Genomic DNA, 16,366 nt, shown 5'->3' on the forward strand with positions numbered 1-16,366 from the left:
TTTTAAATCGCGTTCAACATACAGTTTTGATTCATAACAACCTTCAACCTTGATAAGCTCATTGACTCAGTGATATGGAATTATACAAGTGCGTAAAGCTATTCAGCTTGGCTACAGCCTTCGTTCGAGGCCCTTGCATGTTTTGTGCAGATTACAAATGATATGGGGCACTGTACGGTTATTGCACGCCGCGATAAGCCCGTCTTGAACAAAGGCTAGTGGTTCAAAGGTTGTATGCACGCGCGCTTTACTTTCGTCTCGGTCCATTAACAGCAGTCACCCCCAAAGCTGGTCATTATCACGCAGTGAAGACCGGATACTCACACTGTTATTCCTATTAACCCCATGAGCTCAGGAAGCGGTCATGGCCGCGGCCGCTAATCCTCATTGGAATGCAGTTGCCAGCTGTGGTATGCCGTGGCACACGGCTAGTGAGTAGTTCCACAGCTGCTGCTTTTGTGCAGTCCCGCTACCACACAAAGGCTGTGCAGTCATGCGGGCCACTTGTTCTATGTGTGGAGGAATGTCCCCATTATAACCCGTGCTTAAGGGGTTAATAAAATTGAAAATACCTTTTTAACGAAATAAACAGTTAAAATGCTCCAATTTTGGGACTCTTTTGTCGGCGATATTTTGTGTTCATGTTCATGGGCCATATTTTAGCTTATGCGTGGTACCCTGTCTCTTCAATATGCGTTGTACCCTAGCCGGCCGGGCCCAGCCTGCGCTGGACGCGACGACGTCTTCATCATTGCATAAAAACGTCCATGTTATGAACTTCTGCTCCGTGCCGTAGCGAAACAAATTACAACAATTTTGTTCATATTTTACCTGATGGAGGAAGCTGAAACTTCGGTTACATTATTCCTTGTGTCCAGAATTACAAAGATGCTCGGTTTAGGAAAGGTAAATATGTCAGTGGGTAAAGTGTTTACCAGCCTCGACTCCATGGGCGCGTGCGCGTTCTTTACACTAAGATCGCGCAAGGCATGATGGGAAACAACATGGAGCAGCACGATCGTACCCATGGGGAACGAGGTTGAGTGTTTACAGAAAGTAAATCGCAGATCCACACTTTCGTCGTTAACATCCTCAGTACACTGCTGTACGCGCCGCGTACGATGTCGTACGTTTGAAAACTTCCTTACGCGCGCGGACCCATAGTAACTGTTTTGTGACGCGCGCGTAAGTCTTCACGCGATTATGGTGTACTATAAAGGACACTTATCTGTTATCGTTGTGCGTCGTGGAAAGGTCCGTCGTGTTTGTGACCAGAGCGTTGTGCGTGTGGGGAGCTCCGTAGTGCCTGTAAGTAGGTCCATCGTGTTTGTGGAGAGGTCCGTCGTGTTTGTGAGCAGAGCGTCGTGCGTGTGGGGAGCTCCGTCGTGCCTGTAAGCAGGTCCGTCGTGTTTGTGGAGAGGTCCGTCGTGTTTGTGAGCAGAGCGTCGTGCGTGTGAGTAAAACCGTCGTGCCTGTAAGCAGGTCCGTCGTGCGTGTGGGGGGGGGGGGATCCGTCGTAAGTGTGGGGAGGTCCGTCGTGTTTGTGAGCAGAGCGTCGTGCGTGTGGGAAGGTCCGTCGTGCCTGTGAGCAGGTCCGTCGTGTGTGTGGGGAGGTCCGTCGAGTTTGTGAGTAAAACCGTCGTGCCTGTGAGTAAATCTTTACTCACAGGCACGACTGTTTTACTCACAGGCACGACGGTTTTACTCACAGGCACGACAGTTTTACTCACACACACGATGCTCTGCTCACAAACACGACGGACCACTCCACAAATACGACGGACCTGCTCACAGGCACGACGGAGCTCCCCACACGCACGACGATAACAGATAAGTGTCCTTTATAGTACACCATACGCGATGGTGGTTGAGCGCATGTGCAGTGCTGTATTGTTACAAGCTGCCGTAGGAGTGTTGTAAATTTGGCCAATCATTGCCTTCCATGGGGCTGGATCAATGCTGGTTCAGGGGCCATTTTTTTCGCTTGTTCTTTGAAGCCGGTCTTTATCACCGTTAATGCCCGGCCACGTGATCGTTTTTCAACCAATCAGAAACCATCAACCTTCTAAGGTATTTATTAATCCTTTATAAAGGAAAGTAATGAGGCCAATAACTGTACCACAGGATACTGATTTTGCAGCGGATATTTTATTACAGACACAAAGACAAATTGGTCGGTGAATATGTTATTTCTTCCTATAAACTATTAAAACACCATTGATAGTATTTAGGTTTGTGAAGTCTTATAATTATTTCTAAGAACAAGAAATATGGAATTGAATCTTGATCCATGACACTGCAATTTTTCTGTTTACGTGTTGCGATTTCAACTCTACCAATCATTTTATTTGAACGGCTCGACCAACGCTTTTTGATTCATAAAACTGTTAGGTGACTATGCAGTATCTCCCTGCAATAAAAAAATATTGAAAAAACATTGTTTTGATGGTTGATATATCACAGAACATATTGAATCCACTTTCGACACATGACACGTACTGCATTTTTCTGTTTACAGTTCGCGATTTCAAGCCTGATGCCAATCATTTCATGTTTGATTCATAGACATTGACCTCGGTAACATTGTCAATACACCCATTGACTGTGTGATAATGGAGAAACATGAGCGTTTTCATTATTCCGCTGCGCTGGAAAATAGCCTTCGTTCGAGGCACTGCACGTTTTGTGCAGATTACAAAAGAGCCGTGGTACTGAGAATCTGGTCATAAGGTAACTGCACGGTGCTGATCAGCACGTCTGGAACTAAGGCTAGCGGTTCGAGGGTTGTATGCACGCTTTTTGGTGCCAATCGCCATAACCAACTCCGCGCCGTTCGGACTAGACGCATATCAACATTCGGTTCGTCCTTTGAGTAGATCTGCAGCGTGTCCGAATCGAGCAAGATGACGAAGGGAAAGAAGTGGGTTCTGGAGAAGCATTTCCAGGGAATGCCCAAGAGGAGCGACATGAAGATCGTTGAGTTCGATATACCGCCGATCAAGGACGGCTGTAAGTTCACATATGATGTTCAAGGGTAACACAGGGAATTAAGGGATGTGTGTTGCACCCAGTCAACCATGCACTGAACACAATGACATATAGTTGGTAGTGTACCGAATATCACTATGATCACTAGCACGCCGAACGATATTAATGATATGAATGTAGTGGGACGGCAACAAGGAGGCCGGCCCTCTAGTTAAAGAGGACGAGCACCAGGGGCAGAAAAGAATGAGAAGCAGACCCAAAATGAAGGTCACTCTGAGAAGCTGACTTTAGTTAACAGACGATTGGCACTTTTATTTACTCCAACTCCAAAATGTACCAGAATGAACAAACCCTCATTGCCTGGAATAAGCTCGGTATAGAAGTGCACACATTATGATTGTACACAGCCAGTCCGCAGTGCACGCGAAAGTGCTTAGTTTCTTTGCAACGTATTCATAAATTCCCGTGCGTGACCTCGCCTTGCATATTTAATGAGCTGGAATAGCCTGTGGAATGTATAAAATACTCGGCTTTTTTGGCATGTATGATCACTTTGTTGATATAAAATCACAGATGAAGAGTATATCTTTCAAACTGTTGAAGTTTGAATGAGATTTTGTATCGATTAAAATGAGACATTTTGGGACGAATTTTGGTTCAAAAAAGGAAATAATCGCGATAGAAAATTTTGTGTGTGCCCACAGCCCAAATTTTCACTAGACAAACAGGTTACTTCATATTCGACATGAAATGCACCTTTATACTCACAATTTTGTCTAGCTGGGTTAGGGCGCAAGGTTTTCGTCACAGACTACCGGCAGACTGAAACGGTACAACCGCCATCTTTGCACATGGATTTCTAGGCTTGTGATTGGTGAATGGCGAGTATTGATGACGATGACGATCCAAGCTCGGTATAGAAGGGCACACATTATGATTGTACACAATACACACTGTACATAATACATGGTATCTGTACTTCACGCACTGGCCATGCAGCATGTCACAAACACGTGAGAGACTTTTACGTTAAACAAAATTCACTTTCTGTCATAATTCCTACAAATAACACTTAAATATGGGGGTTTCTTAGGAAAATGCTCTACCCCGCAGGACACATGGCCGTCATGGCAAAGCCATGCTGGCGCACGAAAACGATGAAAAGCGAGACAGAAATGTGGTTGTGATGTGCTTAATTGAAGAATCTTCCAGAAAAAGACCGAGAAAAGTATACAATCTGGAGGTGCTGACCAGAGTTGCTGACTCGAGTCATGTGACTTGGACTCGAGTCGGACTCGAGTCGCTATTTTTGTGACTTGTGACTTGACTTGTAAATACCAGCTTTGACTTGTGACTTGACTTGGATTGCAAACAATGACTTGTGACTTGACTTGGGATTGCAAAAAATGACTTGTTACCAACCCAAGTCAGACGCTAAATCCAGTAAAATGAATAGTTCCCAATAGTTTCAAAAGTTTTCAATAAGACTGTCACAACAAACTACACAGTTTTCAATGACCAAGTCTCTTGCTTAATGTAATGGTTGAACAAACTTTGAAAGGAACCTTTCATGAAAAGAAAGCAGCCCTTTGTCAATTGCATGTAAAATACCGGATAGCCTAACCCATTGGTAGGCGTTTAGTATACATGAAAATTGAACAATAAAGTGTTAGTATACTACATGTAATCGAGTGAGTGAAGTCTTTTTTTCATGTCATCTCAACATTTATTTCTACAGTGTTAAGTAAATTTATTAAAGTATACAAAGGGCTAATATCCGACAGATATGTGATAAACTACAAGAATAGTATTAGCAACACATTGAAAAGGGGGAATTAAGGAGGCATGTTCAAAATAACTCGTAAGTTGACGCCAGGTTCTTTTAGCTTATTACAGCTGGACAAAATAATGTGCAACTTGACGTGTTCTTGGACAAAGATACTTGTGACTTGACTTGTGTTTAGACCAAATGATTTGTGCTTTGACTTGTGACTGGACCTAATGACTTGTGACTTGACTTGTGACTGGACCTAATGACTTGTGACTTGACTTGTGACTGGACCTAATGACTTGTGACTTGACTTGGACTTGCAAACAATGACTTGTGACTTGACTTGGACTTGCAAAAAATGACTTGCTGCCACCTCTGGTGCTGACTAATCACTCGTCTGCATATTTATACGCTAGAGCAAACACCTCGACAAATGTTTAACCAGGCAATGAAACTACAAGCAATAATCTTGGAATTACATGTATAAAATAATTGAATGGGAACCATACAATTATACAATAATAATTCCTAATTAAATTGTGAAAGATGGACCTAAGAACTAGCTTCTCATGTTGTTGAAGAAGAATGTCAACCGTCCTTGCGTGGAAGCACAAAGGTCACCAACAACGTAATGTTTCATATAGAAACATGCAAATCAGATACGTCATCTGCATAATAATATTGGAAAGGACTAAAGAGGTCGCCCTTGCTCAGGCACGGTTCCCTACATTAAGATCTTTAAAATAACAGTAAAAGTCACTAAACCCAGTTAAAGTTCATCTTACTATCATACTATGACATGTTGCGGTTGCTTGTACCTACAGCGGTTCTGTTGGAAGCAGTCTACCTCAGTTTGGATCCGTATATGAGGTGAGTGTTGTGTTTCACCTTGACCCAATTTCATGGAGCCGCTAGGCAGAAACTTTTGCTAAGCAAATTTCATTGCTAAGCAGAAATCGGCTGAGAACCAGTCACATGCGGTATACAAAGTTAAGTGTGTTGGGGGCTGGTATCCTGCTCTTCCTAAGCAGACATTTTATGTGCTTAGCAATTATTCTGTGCTTACAGCTCCCTGATGTCTTGCACCTAGTCCTATTCTGGTTTATAAAGATTTTGCCCTAAAGTACATCGAGGGAGTCCAGTATCTTTGTACCAGTAGGCTACCTTATACCTCGTTACAAACTTCCCTGAATAGGCCTGTGGTGTGCGCACTGTAACTGACGCCTATGCCGGGTCCTTGTTTGTTCGGTTGGCCAAACGCAAACGGGAAAGAAGCGCACTCACTTTTATGCAATGTGAGACACACTAATGCCCCTCGATGCCTACCGGTACTCATGGAACTCAGTATTCCGTCTGCCCCTGGCGGTCGTCTGGACAACAACTTTGATACAATGTATAACATTTACCCGCTGAAGCCTGGCATTGGCGTCTGGTCAACCCTTCCTGCCAATTCGCTTTTTTCACGCTCCGCCAAAGGCACGCAGAGCCTTGATCTGGCAAGTTTACACAATGAAAATAGCCGGTTTTGTGATCTGAACCCCGACACGGGAATCACTGAACCGGTTATTTTCATTGTGTAAACTTGCCAGATCGAGGCTGTGCATGCATGCCTTTGGCGGAAGCGTGAACAGGGCGAATACTGAACAAAGAACCCCACTTGAGAAAATCTCCTGATAGAGCGGGACGTGTTCCGGAGCTTCAACAATAGAGTTCATACAGAGTTTACAGTGAGACAAGGGGCTCCGGCAGTGGTCCAGCATTGCTCCGGCGGAGTCCTACATCTGCTAGCTAGGACGTCCGTTACACCACCAGGACTACTAAGACCGTAGGCCTACACCCTACACCTCGTGTGGCAGACACTATCAAAAGGCGCAAACATGGTTGAATGTTCACCGCTCATTTTGGAGTACATGTGGTCTGATTAATTAACATGATCATTTCCACTCCAGCAGAACAAAAACTACCCTTATCGTAATGATCTGCCATTACAAGATGTCCCTAATGGTTTGCAAATGAGAAAAATGTTACTTATCTATTTGATAGGCCGTACACAGCTACAATGCCAGAAGGGATCACCATGATCGGCGAGCAAATAGCAAGGTAGGTTTGTCTTGAGAGAGCTATTTTGTTGTTATTACATTCGTTTACATGTTCATAGCTTTATGGACCATTCTAAGGACCCCGTGCACAAATATCCCCTTAATTAACGATGAAAAAAAGACGTCGACGGGGTCATTTTTGATATGCGCACCATTGACGCCATGTGCCACGCCGACCTCTTTAAAGCACAACAAACTTTCCAACTGTGACATATCAGACTAACCATCTTATATTTTGAGACAATTCATTTGGATTCTTTCTGTGATAGCAAATAATAAATGTCCCATGTTCCTTTCAAGGACGGGAATGTTGCCTACAAGTGGTTAGGGTTTGTAACTCGTGATCAGAGGGTCAGGATTTTGGATCCTGCTGCTGGTCATCAGTTTGTTGACATCCTTAAGCAAGATAATTTACCAGGAAGTTACTGGTTACTGGCATTATGCTGGAGTAATCTCCGATGGTCTGATATCCCATACTCTCAAAAGTCCCTAGTCAGATGGACGTGACCGGAATGTCCGGGTTCTGTTGGACCTGACTTACTTTTCAGGGTCAAAATGACACTTTCCCGGGTCAAAATAACGCATTGGCCAAGGTTTCCGAGTCCGAACGACACCTTTGCTAAGGTTTCTGGGTCAAAATCACACCTTGGCCAAAGTTTCCGGGTCAAAACGACACCTTGGCCGAGGCGTTTCCGAGTCCGAACGACACCTTGGCTAAGGTTTCTGGGTCAAAATCACACCTTTGCCAAAGTTTCCGGGTCAAAACGACACCTTGGCCGAGGCGTTTCCAAGTCAAAACGGGCACCTTGGCCAGGTTTCAGAGTTAGAACGACACCTTGGCCAAGGTTTCCGGGTCAAAATGACACCTTGGCCAATTAAGGTTTTTGGGTACAACTGATCCTGAAAATGATCAAGGTAATTGTCAATTTGATTCTAAAAAATATTATTTGGACGCTTAAAAGCATCTGGTCAAATACACCTAGATGCCGGGTCCAATTTGACCCGGATTTTTTAGAGTGCATCCAGGAGGAAATAAAACTATTTGCAGTCGTTTCATGTCGGCCTAAAAACACCGGTCTAATGATCCTAGTTGAGTGGTGGCTGACTTTCCTTTTGTTTACCATTTTGCTTGGTATTTGATTTAGGGTAATCGAGAGCAAGAACACCGAGTTCCCGCTCGGTACCAACGTGCTGACCCACGCTGGCTGGGTCAGCCACTCCGTGTCTGACGGGAAGAATCTGACCAAGATACCGCCATATCCAAAGGGAGTGCCGCTATCTCTGGCCTTGGGAACTCTGGGCATGCCCGGGTAAGAAGAAGCAACTGGTTCTGCTAACCACGGAATTGACCATAATTCTTGCCTGTCAATCAAACAGAATGCATTGGCCATTTAGATCACGACTTTCGGTCAGGTGATGCATGTTAGCTCAGTCGAACTCAGTGACTGTAAACGGAAAGTGGGCGGGGCTTATAACCCAGTCCGGTGTAGCGTGAATGTATAGGAATCCATGAAATACGGACTCATTGGTAGAATCGCACACCTAAGTATGATAATTAGGAGAGTGACCGGTCACGTGAGAGGGTTTATTCAATTATACAGGGTGGTCCAAAAAAAGGTTTACACCTTTTTTTCAAACGCAAATTTCTCAAAATTGGGTAGACATGCTGATAGTTTTTTTAAATATTCCTAAACTACAATATCTCAATGGTATATGGTAAAGACGGCATTGAAAGTAAAGGCTAAATTAAGAAATGACGACCGTTTACATTAAAAAAAAAATGGTCAAAAGCTGGGTGTCCACACGTGTGTTATTAATAACGCACGTGTGTACAGACAGGCTTTTGACAATTTGTCTGTAAATGTCCGCCATTTATTACCTAAGCCTTTATTTTCGACGCCGTTTTCATCATATGCCATCAAGATATTGTAGTTTAGGAATATCATATAACAATTTCAACAGGAGTCCCCAATTTTGAGAACTCTGCGTATGAACAGTGTAAACTTTTTGGTGGCACCCTGTGGGTAAAGTAGTCAGATTTTAATCTAGAGTCCGATTTTCATTTAGAGTCCAATTTTCATAATTATGACATGACACCGGAACGGTCCATTCTTGATTTTACATCACCACTCTGTGCTTACAGGGTTAGCAAAGAAATTCTGCGAACAAGCCAGAATTCGTTACAATAATAAACTGTAAAATGTTTTCATTAACTTTGCTTTATAAGATCCCGTGCTGACGATACAAGCAGAACCTTAAATTGGCTCTGGGCCCAAGCAATGTAGCTGATGGGAGCAAATTTATGTGCTGAGCAAAACAAATCTGTTGAGAACCAGTCACCGGCCATAGAGATGGCGTGGCATTTTGATTGGTGACAATTCTGTGCTTTCGCAGCTTCATGTGATTTGCTGTTTGTAAAGATTTGGATTTCCTTGTTCGTACTTCGTTAATTGTTTTACATTTTTTTTTATTCTGCAGTATGACAGCCAATTACGGTTTGGTTGATATCTGTGCGCCCAAGGTTGGTGAGGTGGTCGTAGTCAGCGGTGCAGCCGGGGCAGTCGGTAACGCGGTGGGACAAATAGCCAAATTCAAGGTAGGTCTACCTTCGAAGGTTAAACCTAAAAAAGATCAATCGCAGTTTTTGTCTCATTTAACTTGTTTAAAGGTAGGATCATTTGCAGTTACCCGGAAACGGACCTACCTATTTAAAGAGCAAACACCTTCTCGAAGTGTAGATAGGGGTGGTACCAAATACCCTGTGAAATTATTCCATCAGAATTGGCTTCGATCGAGAAAAAAAAACAACTATTGCGCGTGATTTTTAAAAGTGTGCCAACGGGCATAATATTGTACGTGCGTTAGCAACGGGAACGATTCCCTAAACATCGAGCGTACACGTTTTCTCTGTTTAATCAAAATGCCTAGCATCTAGTGAGCCGAAATTTCAACAGGTTAGTAGTTATGCCCCCTACTTTAGATTTGAGCAATTTTGTTACCTCAAACGATAAAAATATGTACACAGAGTGGAAAGATCATTTGTTCCTTCTATATAAACTGCATCGTGAGGAAAATGTGCTCTTGGCAATACAAACTTGAAATCAGAGACTATTATTTTGACGTAAGTGTCTGATCTGAGTATAACTTGTTCATGTAATTTGTTCTTGACCTGCATGTTCACTTGGTGTACTGAAAAGCACTGTTCTTTATAAAGGTACAAGGGGAGTCAAAAAAAGCGGAATCCAAACCCCAACAATTGTATTTCATATTTAAAAAAATATTTAGTACCCAAAATAATAATGACTGGAAAGCCAATTTCATAAGCTACTTTTAAATGAAAAGCGTACTGAAATTGCTCAATCCGTTCAAAGAATATCACCATTGAAACACAATGACCCTAAAACCTGTCTCGTCCAAAAATGCGATTTCAAGAATCGTCGTCACGATTGTCTTCAAACATCACCAGCGAAAAGCTCAGTTAAAAGTTAAAAATATTCACCAAAGTCCTTTTGAAAGCCCGTCTTTTAAAAAAAGTGGATTTTATAAATCATATAGTTTGCCTAACCGAGGTTATTCATATATTGTGTACTACTGTTGTTGGCAGTTGTTGAAACAAGTAGTCTGTGTCGTTTTCTTTGTTGTTCCAGTCAAAACACACAATAAATTGCTTTATTTTTTAGACGAGACACGTTTAAAAGGTCATTGTGTTTAAATGGTGATATTCGTATTGGGCAATTTCAGTATTTTTTTTTCATCTTGAAGGAGCTTATGAAATTGGCTTTCCAGTCATTATTATTTTGGGTGCTACATTTTTTTTTAAATATGAAATACATTTTGGGGGTTTGGGTTCCGCTTTTCTTGACTCACTCTGTATAACATTATCTAGGTAATCGCACTTTTGAAAACTTTAGTCGCATTTGGCAGAGAAAAAAGTCAGCTGGGTGATAGTATGCATGTTTTACGGTCAAATCTGACTACAGGTAAAACAAGCTGTACATAATTTCACCGTGAGTTGTACATAGAAAAATGGCTTTAATGACAAGATGTATCGCATTGGCCAATCCTGAAAAAATTTGCACAATATACTTTGTTTATTGTTTCCCTCAAGCTTGAAATGGGACTCGCACACTTAATTTCTTCTTTCCAACGTACTATTAGGGCTGTAAAGTCATCGGCTTCGCCGGCTCGGAAGAGAAGGTGACCTGGCTGAAGGAGCTTGGATTCGACGAAGCCTTCAACTACAAGACCATCAAGGATCTGGACGCTACTCTGAAGTCGGTCGCCCCCAACGGCATTGACTGCTACTTTGACAACGTGAGTTGTGCTGTTTGCGCTAGTAAGGGCGCTAAGTTGTTGCCTGCGCATCTGGGAGCTTACGATGTATCAAACATGCATGACCAGATGTACCTTGGTAAAACAATCGAAGTTTAGTTCAGCAGAGTTTCTAAGTAAAGAGCAACTTCGGGTGCGAACTACAGTTAGTTCGTCTAATATCGCAGCGGTCTTTTTAACTGCAGCACACATCGTCAATGAGTCATGTTTATTCAGCTAGTTCGATGTTTATTCATAAGGAAATAACAATGACGTCACACCGATGCCGTCACTCAGTCATACATGTACATTAAAGCATTTCAAAAAATGGCTTTCGTCGAGCTGCCACAGTGGCCTATAGTGGATATTGGAATGAACTATGGATCGCAAGATCTGTGGTTCGAACCTATTTCCATTTTCATCGAATATCTCTGTTGGTTTGGATAAGTTTAATTGAAAGGGAAACACTGCGAGAACCTAGTGTCTTTGATCCTCACAGCGTGATAAATATTCATGTTAGGGTGCGCGATGTGATATGACCATGGTTTGACTAGAGGCGTTTTCGCGTTGATATGGCAGCGCGCAGGCGTAAATGGCTTCAGTCATCATCTGTAATCTACTAATTGTCCTCGCCCTAACTTAGGCATAGCTATATGACCCCTATAAACATGTAGTTCGCCCTCAGGCATCTCGAGGATGTTACTTCTGTAACTTGCATCGCATAGGTCTATGTAGAGGTCGGCGGAGTGTACTTACCAACAAGGCATAACCTGTATAGCGCTATATCGTGAACTGTAACCCCTAAAGGGCGCCCTATTGCGCATCGAGGATGCTTTCTATTACTAACAATGAACTTTCATTTTGTACAGGTGGGCGGAGAGTTTTCCAACACCGTACTCAACAACATGGCACGGCTCGGACGTGTCGCTTGCTGTGGCGCTATATCGGTGTACAACGACACCAAGCCACTCATGTGTGAGTGAGGATGCACTGAATATTCCATAGGGATGCAACAGTGCAAATAAATTCCCATAGACACTAGTGCTAAATGCCCATACTTCAAAATTCTTTTAAAAATACTCAGAACTCTCACAGGTATTCAAGCTGCACAGAAAAATGATGATCAACATGTCATCTTTCGTTTTCTTTTCAATTTTTGGTGGGTTGACCATTGACTTTTCGAGATATTCTCACCCAATGAAGACGACCCCTATTTTCCCCACAGCGGAAAAGTAGCCATCTTGAAAAACGATCCCTCCACAACATGGCAAAAAAGCGCCACTTTCGAGCCCAATAGCATCCGAAATGCTCAGAATTGGAAGCCCCAAGTCCGGGCCAGAGGTTCAGTACCATATCTCTTCAATTCCCCAATTCTACGGCGCTCAGAACTCTCTAATATAGAATATTTTGAGGGTATAACTTTTATTCATGAGCTTGGCGGATGGATTTACCGGTGTGCACCCATAGACATACATTGTACATTCACAGAGGCCCCTTTCGATGGCGCATTCATTGTGCCAGCAACTGCCGAGGACGGATTATATCTGAACAATAGCTGGCGCAATGTTTTCGCCATCAAGAGGGGGCCGCCGTCTTTGGATTGGTCTGTACGTCATGTGATGGATGGAATATTGCAGCTACATAAGTCTGTAGGATAAGTACCATTATAGCGCCCTCTAAACACTAGTCAAACACGTGACATCGAAGCAGCCATATTAAAAGACACCACACAACAGTGTATCTCTAGATCTGTATTCTCCCTAATGCAACATCTATACTTACAATCTTTCACGATTCAAAAGAAGTGTGAACAAATAAATCCCGTTAACTATGGCTTCTTTCCTGCATTTTTTTTTATCCCATACACACATAGGCCTAATGGCTTCTTTCCTGCATTTTGTTTTATCCCATACACACATAGGCCTAATAATAATGAGTGGCTCTTTTCCGTGTGTTTGGGCGATACCACTTAAGAACTGGCAACATTAAGACGTAAGCCATCCTTGTTATTTTTCATGTTCTTGTATAGTGCCCGCTATACACGGTACTCTAATCTCCAAGGAGATCACCATGACAGGCTTCAGAGTTGTTAGCTACCGTGACCGCTACCCCGAATGGATCCAACGAAACATCCAGTGGATTAACGAGGTCAGTTGGAAAAAAAACTCTAAAAAAAAAGAAGACCCTAATCAGGTTGACCCAGAATCCGGTTATATTTGGCCTGATACACTTTTCAGGGTCTGACACGTTTCAGGGCGAAAAGGACACTTCTTTGACTCATTTTCCGGGTCATTTTGACCCGGAAAATTAGGGAAACTCCGGGCGTTAGCCGCTCTGGTTACCACTAGCCATGAGCATCATAGCACAAAGCAAGGAGCCAGTATACGTTCGCATGTTGCTATTAGTGCGCAGGCGTAGGTTACGTCACGAATCGACCACTATATCGACCATGGCACTCGCTCGAACTCGCTTCTGACTTCAATTTGCTGCTTGTGACTAAGTGCTATCTTCAACTCCTAACAAGTAAATTGCAGGAAGTATACAAACTTCAAGTCCATGCAATACCAGCGTGTATATAGTATACGTTGACCGACATTGTGTTCAAACCATGCATGGCATCGTAAAAAAAAAACACTTCAAGGCATGTAGGATCATTTGCATTTAAGTGTATTTTGTTAATTGTCGATAATAACACTACTCAAAATCCAAAAACGAATGTTTAAAATCTAACCCACTGAAATTTCAGCTCAGTGGATATTACACTTTTCGAGAACAAAGTTAAAAATCATGCACAACTTTCTGATCACGAAACACGATTTCGTCGTTATATAGCACTCTTTATTCCAAAAAGAAATCAGTCAGTTGACTAATCGTTGGGAATCACCTACACTTCTTCAATGTCTTCTAAATGACAACAAGCCAGACGGAACAAATTGACAGGGTGTTAAGTACTTTGGATAATAATTTGGTAGGTTACTTTCATGACTTTTAGCACAATGATCTCAAAAGGACACGAGCCATTACGAATCTGAACAGAAAATGATGCTGACATTGTTTGATCGCTTCTATTTTGTGAGCTCCTCTCTTTTACCTTCTCTTTTATGTTTCTCCCAGGGAAAGTTGAAATACAAAGAGCACGTCACCAAGGGATTCGACAACATGTTCGATGCATTCATGGGGCTGTTCTCCGGAGCAAACACCGGTAAGGCCGTCGTTGAGGTCTAAAAACCCCTGGCTACGTCGTTTCTAAACCCAGTTGCATTGTTGATGATGGGAAGAGACAGAGTGACGATAGTTTTTCGATTATTTCATAGCTTTTGCTCATTTTAAGTTTGACTTTAGCTCGAGATGATTATGTACTGAGAAGTTCAGTTTTGTGGTTTTAAAGGATGGTTTATACTTCACGCGAATTTCAGCGCGAAGCGAATTCGTTAGCGTAATGGCGAACATCAGGATGAAACTTCAATGTCGTCATGAAGTTCGCTTCGTTTCCAGTTTTGTGAAATATCAACCAGCCCAGATCCAGAGCACAATTTTGTTTGGGGGACCAAAAAAAAGTTGTTCTCTGAAAAAGTGGGTCCAAATTATCCTCGCCCCAAATTAAATATGAAAAGCAAGGGTGGGGCGCGGCGAGGTATTGCTTTTGTTGAGTTTTGTGGGTGGTGTATACGCAGTGTCTGCTTTTTTTTGCGGCGGCACTAAAAAACAATTGTTTCGTTTTTGGGGAAGTCATGGCCCCCGTTGGCCCCTAGATCCGCCGTTGACTATTAACCTGCTTTATACGGTTGGATGAGTAAACTTGGATCCCAAGTGCTTTTTTTTTTTAATTAGCATTGTTTTTAGTTTGCTTTTGGCTTAATAATGTGGAAGACCGTATAGCAAGTTACGATCTGAAATGTTTTATACTTTATATGTTTTTAAATGTTTTGTCATGCAATTATCTGTTTATGCCTGATGTTCTGAAGTTCTATTCAAAATAGAGGCTATTAACTAATTGGTATTTGAAGAACATCGAAGGCGAAAAATGCCATCGAAATATGCAATATCAAGATGTTTGTATAAGAATCATAACAGTGTAAGTGCATCAAAAAAGTCTGAAATGCAGAATTCAGGCTAATGCTATTTTAGTTAGTATTTGAGCCGATATCTCATGAAATAATTAGTTTAGATACATTGTACAACTTTATTTTAGGTACGACTTTTGTTTAAGATAAATCTATTATTTTAAAGTATGAAGCTTGGTTTTAACATTTAAAAGTAGTATTGCGCCATTTTTTTTCTCAAAAGTATAAGTGGAGTTGTCTGCAAGACTGTACGTGCTTGTATTGTAAGGACATTAACTTTAATATTTTATACTATATTTCACCATGGAGCTATAAAACACGTTTTATAGCTCCATGATTTCACTGTGTACTCGGTACGTGCGATCATTTGCTTTTTGTGCCCTCTCCACGTTTGAAGCAACACAATTGCCCAACATTTTAAGTAGGGTGCATAACAGCTAACCTGTTGAAGTGTCAGCTCAGTAGCTGCTACAAATTTTGATAAAACAAGCACAAATATAACATACACAATTCGCCTCGTAATTACTGGATTCCGTTGCTGACACGCTGGTTTGTTTTTTTAAATGAGCCCGCCGGCACACTTTTTAAAACCACCTTCAAAAATTGTTTTCTTCCGAATGATGTTTTTAGACAGAATTTCACAGGGGTTTGGTACCAGTCCTATTTTTTATGAGCTAGGTTTAGATCCTGCGTGCTTCAAATAGTGTACCGTTTATGTATGAGTTATATTCATACAAATGAAAACAGCAATAAAGTGTAGTTGCATAATTTCGTGATGTTCTCTTTATTATTGACGGAGTGTATATGCACCATAGGGTTAGCTTTAACGTTTTCAGCAATAAATTGAAATAACAAAATGCAACATGTGTGCGTTGTTAGGGGTGAGTAAAATAAAACGCTTATTTTACCCGTTGATCGTTGTAAGCTGCACTGGTTTCGATAACGGATTTTTTTTTGGAATACAAACACAGAAGCTAACAGCCCTAAAAAAATATCCTTACAATAATTTCGAGTTCTCCATATTTCCAGTCCGCGTTGCCGTACGCGATACTAACTTAACCTGTCTACTATACTGTTGAAATAACGGAACACAATAGAGTTGACCCTCGACACATGACACTGCAATTTTTCTG

General features: G+C 42.0%; 1 protein-coding gene across 3 annotated transcripts; it reads left to right on the forward strand.

Annotated features, from left to right (window-relative positions):
* The first annotated feature begins 2,789 nt into the window (after positions 1–2,789).
* On the forward strand, positions 2,790–16,001 carry LOC119721412 (prostaglandin reductase 1-like). 3 transcript variants are annotated; one of them, XM_038191487.1, is made up of 9 exons: positions 2,790–3,009; positions 5,584–5,629; positions 6,803–6,859; positions 8,004–8,168; positions 9,337–9,454; positions 11,017–11,172; positions 12,039–12,144; positions 13,199–13,317; positions 14,284–16,001. In XM_038191487.1, the coding sequence occupies exons 1-9, from the start codon at positions 2,904–2,906 to the stop codon at positions 14,392–14,394; spliced, it is 984 nt and encodes a 327-aa protein (XP_038047415.1). In that variant the 5' UTR covers positions 2,790–2,903; the 3' UTR covers positions 14,395–16,001. The 3 variants fall into 3 exon arrangements, with proteins under 3 accessions (XP_038047415.1, XP_038047423.1, XP_038047432.1); XM_038191495.1 differs by lacking the exons at positions 2,790–3,009; positions 5,584–5,629 and adding an exon at positions 6,376–6,639; XM_038191504.1 differs by lacking the exons at positions 2,790–3,009; positions 5,584–5,629 and adding an exon at positions 6,376–6,584.
* Positions 16,002–16,366: the final 365 nt, after the last annotated feature.

Source organism: Patiria miniata, unplaced genomic scaffold (genome assembly GCF_015706575.1).
Source record: "Patiria miniata isolate m_02_andy unplaced genomic scaffold, ASM1570657v1 HiC_scaffold_1, whole genome shotgun sequence".
Taxonomy (NCBI): domain Eukaryota; kingdom Metazoa; phylum Echinodermata; class Asteroidea; order Valvatida; family Asterinidae; genus Patiria; species Patiria miniata.

Excerpts from the sequence above, each read along its gene's own strand:
- LOC119721412 (XM_038191487.1), top strand. The coding sequence starts at position 2,904 with ATGACGAAGGGAAAGAAGTGGGTTCTGGAGAAGCATTTCCAGGGAATG. Across the intron at positions 5,630-6,802 it reads AGTTTGGATCCGTATATGAG|GCCGTACACAGCTACAATGC; the intron begins GTGAGTGTTGTG and ends TCTATTTGATAG. Across the intron at positions 13,318-14,283 it reads ACATCCAGTGGATTAACGAG|GGAAAGTTGAAATACAAAGA; the intron begins GTCAGTTGGAAA and ends TGTTTCTCCCAG.